This window comes from Diceros bicornis, chromosome 24 (genome assembly GCF_020826845.1).
Source record: "Diceros bicornis minor isolate mBicDic1 chromosome 24, mDicBic1.mat.cur, whole genome shotgun sequence".
NCBI classification, from domain to species: domain Eukaryota; kingdom Metazoa; phylum Chordata; class Mammalia; order Perissodactyla; family Rhinocerotidae; genus Diceros; species Diceros bicornis.
In genome coordinates this window covers 21,851,400-21,865,231 of record NC_080763.1, presented here as the reverse complement: position 1 = coordinate 21,865,231, position 13,832 = coordinate 21,851,400, and the positions used below count along the sequence as shown (strand labels likewise).

The following is a 13,832-nucleotide window of genomic DNA, read 5'->3' as shown; positions in this document are numbered from 1 at the left end:
AAATGCTAGATGGCACAAATACTTTTCCTTCCTTTATACACATAAGATAAAATGTAGTGATTATTTCTTCTTTAAAAAATAAAAAAATACTAGGCAGGATCAATTAAATGCTCAATCCCCTCTAAAACTAAAAGAATTTACCTACATCCACATGGTAATGGCTAGAATGTGAGGCCCAGGTCTGTGTCCTGGTAACTGCCCCTTCAAAGAATATAGAGAGAATAAATGTTCCCTGGATAAAGATTCTTAATGCATTTTCCATACTGGTGGAACCAAGGGGAAAAGCTGAGAATGGAGTGGCCTGAGTTATTTCTGTGTGCCATTCCAACTCCCACAATTCATCTTAGTTTCAACTTTCTGAGTAGAACAAACAACAGTTTCAAAGTAAAAGAAACTTTTAAATCAGTCCATCCTGGCACTCTTATGTCAGAACTTTGTGATTTCACCAAACCCCCTGAGCTAGTACTCTGATATCTTCTCCCAAAGGATCTAATTAGTAAATCATATATATCTTTCAGAAGAGGGGAATAAGTCTTCAGATAATTTAAGCTTTAGTGCATACATATTCATTGCACTGCATCCCCATCCATCTCATTTCTCCAATTTAGAAAGTGTGAGGTAGCAGAAAAAATACTGATTAAATACTGATTGGAAGATTTAGGCTCAATTCTAGGTTCTGCCACTTATTTAGTATCATTTTACACGTGGAGATGAGGACTCTTGGTCAATTTTCACATAGCCAATTTGATCAATTCTCCAAATAGCCAATTTGCTGAATTTACTCTTTACTGATTTACTGAAAAATTAACTACTCAAAAATGATAGCAATTCATTTTAGATAGGATAGGATAGAAATTTCTTTAGATGGGATAACTTGAAGATGTCTGTGATGCTTTGTTCACTCATTTGAAGTATTAATTTAGTTTTAGTTGAACTTTCAGCCATTTGAATGCATCTGTTTTGCCATAACCAAATTTCAGTGCATTTGAGGACTTTACTTGGGAATAAGGCTTTGTGGAATGAGAATTTCTTATGCATATTGACTTACAGTAGATTATAAGATAGGTGTATAGATTTTGGATGTACAGGGTGTAGTTCTCTCTTTCAATACATTTTTAATCTATTCCACTGTCTTTTGTACTTCCCTGAATATAAGGATTCACTTACCAGCTCAATTAGATTATTATTTTTATGGGTTTTAATCATCTAAGGAGTAATCAGTGTCTAAAATATGAAACCGACATTCTACAAAGATGGACTGACAAATCCAACAGCTGAGATGAAACAGCTGCAGTAAATTAACACTAAATAAAACCTTAAAGTGGGGCTGCCCGGTGGCGTAGCAGTTAAGTGCGTGCGCTCCGCTGCTAGCGGCCCAGGTTCGGATCCCTGGCGCACATTGAGGCACCGCTTGTCAGGCCATGCTGTGCCGGCCTCCCATATACAGTGGAGGAAGATAGGCACAGATGTTAGCCCAGGGCCAGTCTTCCACAGCAAAAAGTGGAGGATTGGCATGGATGTTAGCTAAGGGCTGATCTTCCTCACACACAAAAAAAAAAAACCTTAAAGAAAATTGCAAAAGGTGTTGAAACCATTCCAGCAACACAATTTTCTATATATTTGTAAGTAGGTAATAAAGACAAGATTTTGGTGAAGCAATCTGGTGACTATGAATCAGTAAAACCTGGCTAAGTTTGTGTCAATCAATTCAGTGAAATCTGTCATTCAATAAACTGGCCCTTTGGAGAACGGAACATTGAGTGAACAGGCATTTAGCAAACTAGTCTGCTGCTGCTTGTGAACAAATCATTTCTCTTAGTTTCTTACTCTGTAAAATGAGGAGGTTGGCACAATGAGATACCACCTTACCCCCATGAGGAAGGCTACAATCAAACAAACAGAAAATAACAAGTGTTGACAAGGATAAGGAGAAATTGGAACCCTGTGCACTCCTGGTGGGAATGTTAAATGGTGCATATGCTATAGAAAACAGTTTGACGGTTCCTCCAAAATTAAAAATATATGATCCAGCAATCCCACTTCTGGGCATAAACCCAAAAGAATTGAAAGCGGGGTTTCAAAGAGATATTTGGATATCCATGTTCATAGCAGCTTTATTTACAACAGCCAAAAGATGGAAACAACCCAAGTGTCCATCATGGATTAATGGATAAACAAAATATGGTGTATATATATATTTCTGTATGCCATATATGTGTATATATATATATATACACACACATACACAATTGGTATACATATTTATATATAATAAAGTATTATTCATTCTTAAAAAGGAAAGAAATTCTGATACATGCTACAACATGGATGAATCCTGAAGACATTATGCTAAGTGAAAAATGCCAGTCACAAAAAGACAAATACTGTGTGATTCCACTTATATGAGTATCCAAGAGTAGTCAGATTCATAGAGACAGAAAGTAGAATGGTGGTTGTCAGAGTTGGAGGGAGGGGACAATGGGAAGTTATTGTTTAATGTATATAGAGGTTCAGTTTTACATGATGAAAAGAGTTCTGGAGATGGATGGTGGTGATGGTTGCACAATAATACGAATATACTTAATGTCACTGAATCGTACACTTAAAAATGGTTAGCACGGTAAATTTTATATGTATTTTACTACAATAAAAAAAAGGAAAAAAATGAGGATGTTGGACAAGAAATTCTCTAAGGTTCCTTTCAGCTGTTAAAGTTTATGATTCTTTGAGGTCAACAAACCACTATGAGTACTGAAAACAAAAAAGTAAGTATCTGTTCTGTGAATAGTATCATGTTGGAGGTTATAGGAGTTCGAAGGGCTTAATGGAGTGCTATAAAACCTCTATTTTAGACCACATAAAATGGTGGATTATTATTGTTTGCTTTGTATATAAAGTAATGAAGTCAGATAACACAATGTTGCTTAGAAGTCTTTAGGGAGATCTGATGTGTAAACAGTTAAGAACTGTTTGTAGGTAGTTGATTATAAGATAAACATACAAAAATAGCTTTTATATTATAAACAGGAAGTCATTAGAGAGAAATTACCTCATTCATCATAGCACAAAAACTATAAATTGCCTAGCAATATATTTTTGTACAAGAAATGTACAAGGCCTTATAGAAATTAAAACTATAAAATCCTACTGAAAGACATAAAAAATCTGAATAAATCTGCCTGTAAAGGAAGACTCATTATTATAAAGATGTCAATTCTCTCCAAATCAATCTATAAATTCAATGCAATTCTACTAAGACTTCCAATGGGAATTTATTTTTATAAACTTGATAAGCTGATTTTCAAGTTTCTTTTGAAGAGTAAATGTCCAATAAAAGCCATAAACGTTTTTAACAAGGAGAGAGGGCTTGTCCCAACAGATATCAAAACATAAAGCTAAAGAAAATTAAAGTGGCATGATATTAGAGCTGTAATATATATGTAAAACAACAAACAGAAAGAAACTTGACCATCCAGGAACCTACACATGCACACACAAGAGTAGGTGGCATTTCCAAACAGTGGGAAAAGGAGACTTTTCAATATATGGCTAACCATTTGCAGGAAAAAAATAAGGTTTGATATCTGCCTCATGCAACATGTAAAAATAAACTCCAGATGGATTAAAGGTGTCAACTTTAAAAATTTATACTTAAAAAAACTATACAAGTACTAGAAGAAAATATAAGATTATTTTTATAATCTAGAAGTGAAGACCTATATAAGATACAAAACACAGAAGTCATAAAGACGTGACAAATAAAAAAACTTAAAACTCCATATGGCAACTATGAATAAAGTAAGAAGACAAGTGACAAACCAGAGAAAATACATTCAGTAACTCTGAAAACTGTTTGCATTAAACTGTAGTGAGGAATTTGCAATCAGATTGCCTGGATTTGACTATCTTGCCTAAGTCCTCTGCCTTTTGCCTCCTCTTCCTTCCTGCCCTTCTCTTCTCCTTCATCATCTTTTTTGTTTATCTATTCATCCGTAGATGGACACTTAGGTTGCTTCCACTTTTTGGCTATTGTGAATAATGCTGCTATGAACGTGAGTGTACAAATATTTTGTTTGTATTTTTTGGGGGGCTGCGGAATCATTTGTTTTTTTTAAATTTAAAGAGTAACATACAAGATAATAAGAAAAAATCAAACAGTACAAACAAGTATAAAAAGAAAAGTCTCTTTCTCACCCTACACTCCTTCCCTTCCACACTTCCACAGAGGTAACAGCTATCACGAGAAATATTCTATGCATATATGTACATAGAAATATTCACTTTGCTTTTTTTCACTTAACAATATATCTTGCAAATTATTCTATTTAAGCACATATAAGTAAGTCCTACCTCATTTTCCCCCCATGTATATTATTTATTTATTTAGCTAGTCTACTACTGATAGACACTTAGATTGTTGCAGTCTTTTATGCAAGCTATGTTGCAATGAACATACTTGGCCCACCATCTTTGTTCATATATGTGAGTATTAAAAACTCCTGGATAGGGGCCGGCCCCATGGCGTAGTGGTTAAGTGTACGTGCTCCGCTGCTGGAGACCTGGGTTCAGATCCCAGGCGTGCACTGACACACAGCTTGTCAGGCCATGCTGTGGTGGCGTTCCACATAAAGTGGAGGAAGATGGGCACAGATGTTAGCCCAGGGCCAGTCTTCCTCAGCAAAAAAAGAGAAGGATAGGCATGGATGTTAGCTCAGGGCTGATCTTCCTCACAAAAAAATAAATAAATAAAAACTCCTGGATAGAGAATAGCTGAGACAAAGTAAATACATATTGAAGACTGTGACAGCTTTGACAAACTGCCCGTCTCAGCATGTGTTCAAGAGTGCATTCACTATACTTGAGGACTTTTCATAACTATCTGAGTCTCAGTTTCTTTATCCTAAAATGAGGACAAATGAGATAATGCATGTAAAGAGCCTGCTACATAGTTAATAAATGTTAACTGCAACAACAATAATAATAGTAATAACATTCTCAATAATGGGTAATTATTAGCAATATTGAAGAGTGACTAGAAGTCAATAAGAAAAAGATAAAGCCAGTAGGAAAGTGGGTAAAAAATATGTTTGGTCAATATCCAAAAGAAGAAACAAACATAACTAATAAGTATATAAAAAGATGTCCAAAGTCACAACTAACTAGAGAATACAGATTAAAACAACACAATATTCCATTTTTACCTATCATATTGGCAAATATTAAAAATATGGATAATACTCAGGGATGTTGAGGGTGGAGGAGATAATCCTTACCCATATACCATTGATGGAAGTGGAAACTGGCATAAGTATTGTGGGAGCAATTTGAGGTACCTATCAAAAATTTAAAAGCACAAAAATATCCTCAGCACTTCGACTTTTAGGAATCTAGCCTATGTAAACACTCAAATAACTGCTAAAGGATATATGAGCAAAGATGTTCACTGCAGTAAGATTTGTAATAGCAAAAAAAATGAGACACTCCTTCCTCAAGAAAGTAGCTGGAAATAATCTAAATGCTCAGCAGTATAGGAATAGCTAAATACATTGTTGTATACTGATACTGTGGAAAACTATTTGCTGCTGTTAGTGCCATCAAGTCAACTCCAACTCCTAGCAACCTTGTGTACAGCAGAGTGGAACCCTGCCAGTCTTTTTGCACCATCCTCTCACCTTCCAGTGCTGTATCAGACAGTGCTTGCTGCTACTCATAGGGTTTTCATGGCCAATTTTTTTTGGGAAGTAGGGGGTCAGGTCCTTCTTCCTAGGCCATCTTAGTCTGGAAGCTCCACTGAAACCTGTCTACCATGGGTGACCCTGCTGATATTTGAAATACCAGTGGCATAGCTTTCAGCATCACAGCAACACGCAGCCGCTACAGTATGACAGTGGAAAACCATACAGCTATTAAAAAAAAAGGCATTAAATCTGCTGTTTTGACTTGGAAGGATATTCCTGATATACTGTTGAATGAAAAAGCAGAAAAAATATGCCTTGTACATTATCAGGACAAACATATATAACATATATATATGTATATACGCAAACACACAGATATCTATTTATTTGTATGTACACAGAAAAAATTTTAAAGTATACAAAATTATTATTTCTGTTACTTCAAAGAGTTGGGGAGGTAGGTAGAAAGAGGAAAGACTTTCACAGTGTATTTCATATATTTATGAATTGCTTGATTTTTTACAATGAACATATATTACTCAGAATTAAAAATTTAACCTCATAGTTTTTATAATTAATTAAAATATATTGAGTCATTCAATAAATATTTATAGAGTGCCTACTACATGTATCAAGCACTAATGTAGATGCTGATGAACAAAACTAACGTGCTCTTTAGGATTTGTGAGAGTGTGTGTGTGAGAGTGAGAGACAGACAGAGAGAAGGAGAGAGAACAAACAAATACGAATTTCAAATAATAATAAGAAAGATGAAAAAAAATTATAGGTGGTAAGAGCTATTGCCTAGAAGGTTGCTTTAGATATACGGTAGTTGGGTCACTTTTGAGGAGTTGACATCTGAGCTCAAGTGTGAAGGTTAGGAAGGAACCAGTAACATGGAAATGCGGGTAGCAGAGTTTTTAAGGCAGAGGATACATACAGCAAGTACAAAGGTCCTCAAGTGGGAAGGGACTTGGCATATTCAAGGAAGAGGACAACTGCCAGTGGCTTGAGATTACCAACTAGGAAGAGTGACATGAAATGAGATCAGGAGGGAAGCCAGAGGCCAGATCATAAATACGAATGGGCTTATAATGTACCTTAATAGTCAGTTTTCCTAATTAGTTTTAAATAGACCCCTTTCCTTCGATTTAACATTCCATGCTTCACATATCAGAGTAGTCATTTGTAGCTTCCTGAGGTAGCTACTTAAATCATGCTATGAGGCTGGTGTGTCTAGATGAATAAATCAGTTAGTATGTGAACCTACTTAAAGACTAGTATCTGTGTCCCTACACAGATTTATTTTTCTTTAGTCTATGCATAAATAGCAAAGCTTTTGGACTAGTAAAATGTTGTTTTTGGTGTATGTACACACACACACACACACACATATACACACATCCTGGAAAGAAAACCAACTGTTGAGTGTTATTGATAGGAATCTATAGAAAGTGAAGAGATCTAAGCAAGTGATGGTTCAGCTAGATAATACCTCCATACATGCCTTTAATCCTATATTTATAATTTCTTTGTGGTTTCTAGGTATACATTACATTTGTATACTATAGCAATACTTGAGAATCTGGTTTTCTGTAAATACCTGGGGAAACATCAAGTATCTATCATATTGATCCTAAAAATTTTGGGGTACATTTATTTACAAACTCTTTCTTTACAGATAATTCAAAGTAAGTAATGTTTAGTCTGAAGTCCAATAAATTCTGAATTTTTGTACTACAATTTAATATTTTACCCATTATGAATAATGTCCCTATATTTGAAATTGTTACCATCTAAGGCTCAGAGAATGGAGAGAAGGCAAAATATCTTTAAATTTACCAATCGTTTAGAAAAACAAAAAAATTTTTTTTACAGATCATTAAGGATTTTACTCATCATATCTAACTAGAAAGCAAATAATTCACCTACTGGTTATTGTTTTGGGGAAGAAAACCTCCTTTATTTAACTCCAGAGTATAATCTCTAAGAATTTCCAAGCATTTGTAAATTTATTAATAACACTTTTTGTATGTAGACACATAGAAGTGGGAATATTATTCAGATAATTTAAGATAATTCCAGAATTGCACCTTTGAACACTGACTCCTATTCAGGTATTGTAGCTGTCTCTGTAATGGGGAAATGGCCATTTTAGCCTTTCTAGTCTTGGGAGGTTATTCTTGGGAAGCACTGCAGTTTCAACCCCACTGGCTCTTATGAAGTAGAAGCTAGACTTATTGGGAGGTGAGGAAGGTGGCCAGAGTCAGAAAAAATTTCAGAATGTTTATGAATTATTTAACAATAAACTCTTTTAAAAAAATTATTGTCTTTTTGGGGACAGATACAAGAAAAAGAAATTAGCTTCATCTTTTCTGAAATTGCCTAGTTTTACAATATTGTTTCATCTCAACTTCTTTGCAGGGAAATTCAAAGGCCAATATATATACAAATAAAATATATTGTCCAAAACTTAAAAAAATTTTAAATGCCTAAGGTTGGTAAGGGGAAATGGGAACACTCATCCACTACTGGTGGGAGTATAAACTGTTACAAACTTTCTGAAGGGTAACTTGATAATATGTCACAAAAGCCTTAAAAGAAATCATATCTTTTCAATTCCATTTCAAGGGATTTACCCAAGGAATTATTCATAGATGTATGCAATGACATAGCTAAAAGGAGATTCATAAGTGTTTATTATAATAACTCCAAACTGGAAATAATGAATAATAAATAACTAATTTAAATAAATTCTGGTACATCAATAAAATAGTATATCATGCTGTTATTAAAAAAGGATATGGTTGAAAATTATTTTAAAAACTTAAGTCACATCCTTGGATCAAAAACTTCCAAGGGCTTTGCAAGCCACTTGGAAAAAAAGTCTAAAATCTTATGACCTATAAGGCCTGATGTGGCCTGGTTCCTGGCTCCCACTCTAGCCTCACTGAGGAGAATTCTCCCTCCGTCATTCAACTCTTTTGCTCTTACTCAAGCATAACAAGCAGCTTCAGTTTCAAGACATTTGCACTTGCTGTCCCACCTCAGCCTGGAGCACTTGCTCCTTGGTCAGCTCTATAGCCTACACTCTTCACTTCCAGAGAAGGCTCTCCATCAATCTATATTCTCTTATATGTCTCGTTTGTCTTCATTGCATTCATCACTACCTGGCGTATTATACAATTATTTACTAGTCTGTCTCCCTCCACTGTAATGTAAGTTCTACGAGAGCAAGGACTTTGTTTTATATTCTGCCGTATCTCTAGTGCCTAGAACAGTGCCTGGTAAAGTAGGCATTCAGGAAATATACTGAATGAATTTGTTGAATGAATAACGGACATGGAAAAATGACCTCTACATATTAAGTAAAAAAAAAAAAGAGATGCAAAACAACATGTATAGTATGATTTCATTCTCTACATAGCCATTGAAGAACAGAAAAAAAGGCAAGCAAGACGTCAATCAAAATGTTAGCAGTATTTAAATTGTCAGTGGCTTCTTAGGTACTTTTTATAGTTGCTTTTCTATTTTTTAAAGTTTCTACAATAGACAAGTATTATTTGTATACTAAGAAAAACAGTGTATGCTTTTTTAAATTAATAAATAACAACCTACCAGTCCATTTAAGTTCTTTATGTTGTTTCTTCCTAAAGACAATATCCTCAAGTTTTCTGTAGTGGAAAGAAAGAAATTTTTAGTTTATAAGAATCATATTACACAATTATTATAAATCTAGAATAGTAAAGCTTTAATAAGTTTTATATAATAAATATCTTTATATAAAGTAAAAAAAGCCTGTATTAATAAAAAGTGGTAATCAAGTAGGAAATAACATTGACCTATCATCTAAGGTAAACACTACAACTATAATTTCACATCATGTCAATATTAAATTTAAAAATAGTTAGCTATTTGGAATGCATGGTCTTAAATTGCTGGCTAGTAAAAATATTACAGGGATAAAATAAGAGTAAAGAAGATTTGAACTTTAAATTTGGGAGCATATATATTTCAAATCTCTTCTAGTATAAGAGTTCACACTAGAAAATAGAAACATATTTATGTATAGTCCACCTCATTCTACAAAGTATTAGAAGTGAAATAAAATGAACTAGTATTTTAAAAATCTTTTGCTTTCAATCTTTTAAATAATTAGATTGTGATTTGGTTAAAAAATGGTTATTTGTAATTTTTAAAAGGATGTTTCTATTTGTATATCTATAGGCTATTTCTGGGAGAGAAAAAAGAAAGTAGAAACAGTGGTTGCTTTTGGGGAGGAAGTGAGAGTCTAGGGTTAGAAGGAGACTTATTTTTCATTGTAACCTCTTTTGAACTATTTGCATAAATATTTTTATGTATTATTTTTCAAAATTAAAAAAAAGATTTCTAGTAAAACACAGGAAACCTCATTTCTGTTTTAAAAAAGTACTGTGATTACTTAAGCATAAGTTATACATTTCATTTTCACAGCTTAAACTTCTATAACTATGCTGTCTAATATGGCAGTTACTAGCCACATGTGGCTATTTAAATTAATTAAATACAATTAAAAATTCAGTTTCTCAGTTACTCTAGCCACATTTCAAGAGCTTAATAGCTGAACATGGCTAGTGGCAACTGTATTGTAACAGTGCAGATAGTTCTACTGGATGGCACTGTTCTATAACATCCATAATTCAGTGGTTAAGAACACAAACCCAATTAACTGAGTTCCAATCCCAACCCTCTAGGGAAGCAACCAAATCTCTTTGAATCTCAGTTTCAGCATATATCAAATGAGGAAATATAACATCTTATAAGAATATAAGGATTAAATGAGAAAATTGTCTAAAGCATTCAGCATAATGCCTAATCTATTGTAAGTACACAATGAATGATATGTGTATGTGTGCATGTGTCAGGCATATATAGTTATATAAACTTTTGTTTTAATTAATTTGATAAATTGTTTTAAATTCTCTTACGAGAAACATTTAACTTTCAGAACAATGTATTTTATGAGTGATCTAATTCATGCAAAATCGTTTAACTATTGAAACAAGACCCAATGTTATAAGCTGAATTGTGTCCTCTCAAAATTCATATGTTGAAGTCCTAACCTCCAGTACCTCAGAATGTGACTGTACTTGGAGACAGGGCCTTTAAAGAGGTAATTAAGGTAAAATGAGATGATTTTAGGTAAAATCCAATATGCCTGGTGCCATCAAAAGAAGAGGAAATTAGATACAGACAGAAACAGAGAAAAGACTATGTGAAGACAAAGGGAAAACATGGCATCCACAAGCTGAGGAGAGAGGCCTCAGAAGAAATCAATCCTGCCGACACTTTGATCTCAGACTTCCAGCCTCCACAACTGTGAGAAAATAAATTTCTGTTGTTTAAGCCACTCAGTCTGTGGGATTTGTTATGGCAGCCCTAGCAAACTAATATACCCCATATAACTATAAATGTGTGAAAATTAAATATTTAAGAAAATCACATAATCAATTATTCTTTAAAGCTTCTTGACATGGAAAAATTACCATTTCATTTTTTTCTATTCCATGCAAAATAAAAAGCTTATTCAAAAAGTTATTCATTTAACACATAATTGTTGAGCATCTATTACATGCCAGAAACAGCTATAAGCACTTGCAATATAACAGTGATAAGACTGATAAAAATTTCTGCTGTCATGGAGCTAAGATTCAGCAGATAGTAAACAAAATAAGTAAATATATTAGATAGTAACAAGTGTGAAGGGAAAAAAAAGAAAGTAAAAGGAATTAAATGTCAGGGGGTTGGAAGCAGTTGATATTTTAGATAGAAGGTGACTTCTAAGTAAAGACTCAAAGGAAGTGAGGCAGCTAGCCATGAGGATATCTGGAGGAAGAACACTTACAGGCAGAGGGAACATCATGGGCAAACGCAATGAGGCAGGACCACATCAGAAGTGCTCACAAAACACAACAGAGGGTAACAGGAGATGAAATTAGAAAGATAATAGGCCTTATAGGGGACGTGTGAGAGAGGAATCAAGAAATTTTCAAGGAGTGTGGTCTGAGCAACTGGAAGAATGGAGGTATCATTATCTGAGATAAAACACACAAGAAGTTGGTTTAGGTGGGGCTGGGAAGGATATCAGGACTCAGTTTTGGACTTGTTAAGTATGAGATGTTAGCCATCCAATGGAAATATCAGACAACTGAATCTGAATCTGGAGTTCAGAGGAGATGCCTGGACTAGAGATATAAACTTGGGAGCCATCAGCATATAGATGGTAAAGCCATGATCTGGATGAAATAATCTGGGGAATAGGTGCAGACAGAAAAGAGAAGAGATCCAAGAACTGAGTCCTGGGGTACTCCAACATTTAAAAGTTGGGGACATGAGACCGGGAAGAAGTAGCCAGAAAGGCAGGAGGAAATCAGGAGGGTACAGTGTCCTAAAAGCCAAATATTGAAACTGTTTCAAAGAGGAAAGAGAAATCATCCATGTCAAAGTACACTGGTTGGTCAACTAAGATGAAGACTGAGAAACAACTTTAGAAATTGGATAACAAATACATGCAACTCTTTCAAAGATAATATCTAACTTAATATATAAAACTCCTTTTAAAAATGCATATGAAAATGCTAATGAAAGGCTAAAAAGATCTTATTGCTATATAGGGAAGTATAATAAGATATCAAAGTTAATAGACTAAGTGTTCTAACATAACACAATTACATATCTTCCATACTTTATATGCTGCATAAGTAGAGCACTACTAGAAGGAAAACATTGTTTCTTCATACAGGTCCTGATGAAAATCAAAACAGTGTCTTCAAGTTTTATGTTATTTATTTAGTAAACTGAAGGCATAAAGTATAATTTTTTTACCAAAGATACGAGGCAACAAAATTTATTATCTAATCTTTAATATGAGATTATTAATATTCACATTGTGTGGCTTTTTAGTCACAGTTTTGAACACAATCATGTCCAGCAGTTTTCCAGTCACAGTTTTGGTACAATAAAGATAAACTGCCATTAGGGTTATTCTGCCTTATAAACCCCCTTACCTATTTATTTCAGATCCTCTCATCATAGCATATAATAGGTAAGACTACAGTGCTCATGAAAGGAAAGGGGAGGGATGCAAGCTAGAGTTATACGCTCAATCCTTCATATGGGTCAGTTGGCTTCTTTTTGCTTCATAGTCACAGATAAAGTGTATTCCCTGGCCATACACTGCAGAAGTACTATTTGTTACAAGTAGAACTAAAATGAGATGAGTCAAGTATAGCAAATACACGGTATAAATGCCTATACTCTCATTCCATGTCTACGATAGACATCAATAATTGATCAAAATACTCTTTTCCACTGAATTTTTAGAACTCTGCTTAATACGATTTTCCTGGGAGTCACTACCAATTGACCAAAGTTAGAATATGAGTTAAAACCCATTGCTAGCCCTATATAGAAAGTAATCTATTTTCACTATTGTCATAGTCATGGTTAACAAAAAGAAAAGCATGTTATTTGTATTGATAAATAATATGTTATCAATTTAGTCTCACTTAAGCAAATTATTTCAATTACAAAGAAATTGAAGCAGAGAATAAAATGAAACATCTCAAATTGTTTAATGAGTCAGTGAAAAATTGGAATAGATTGAGTCATCTTATGCAACACTTCTTCTCCAGCACTATATAAATACTGAATGCCAACTTTAAGTAAGGTACTGGAGGGGATGGAGATTTGAAATAGAAGATAAAAAGATTAATAAGATGTGATGCTTGCTCTAAAGGAGCTCATTATCTAAAGAGACAGAATATATTCCTCACTAACTGTAATAATGGCTAATATTTCTTGAGCATTTATATGCACCAGGCACTATTCTAAGCACTTTATATATACTAACTCATTTAATCTTCACAATAACTGTATGAAGTAGGTAATTACTATTATAACCCAAGGTAGACTGTTATAAATGTTCCCAAAGAAGGAGTAACGATGATGAGAGAGATTAGAGAAGTCTTTAGAGGGAGAAATGACATTTAAACTTGGCATTCTTAAACTTAATTGTTTCTCGTAGGACTTGCCTCTTAGAAGAAAGGGCTGTTCTCAATGAAAAGCAGTGCATTAACAAGTGCGCAAAGTTATAAAAAAGAATGATGTGTTTGG

General features: G+C 34.0%; 1 protein-coding gene across 1 annotated transcript in view; it reads right to left on the bottom strand.

The window, feature by feature from the left end:
- DNAL1 (dynein axonemal light chain 1) overlaps nucleotides 1–13,832 on the bottom strand; it is a 38,320-nt gene that overhangs the window by 11,431 nt on the left and 13,057 nt on the right. The window contains exon 5 of the mRNA XM_058567302.1: nucleotides 9,297–9,352. Coding sequence (XP_058423285.1) covers nucleotides 9,297–9,352 — 56 coding nt within the window. The remainder of the gene's footprint in view (nucleotides 1–9,296; nucleotides 9,353–13,832) is intronic.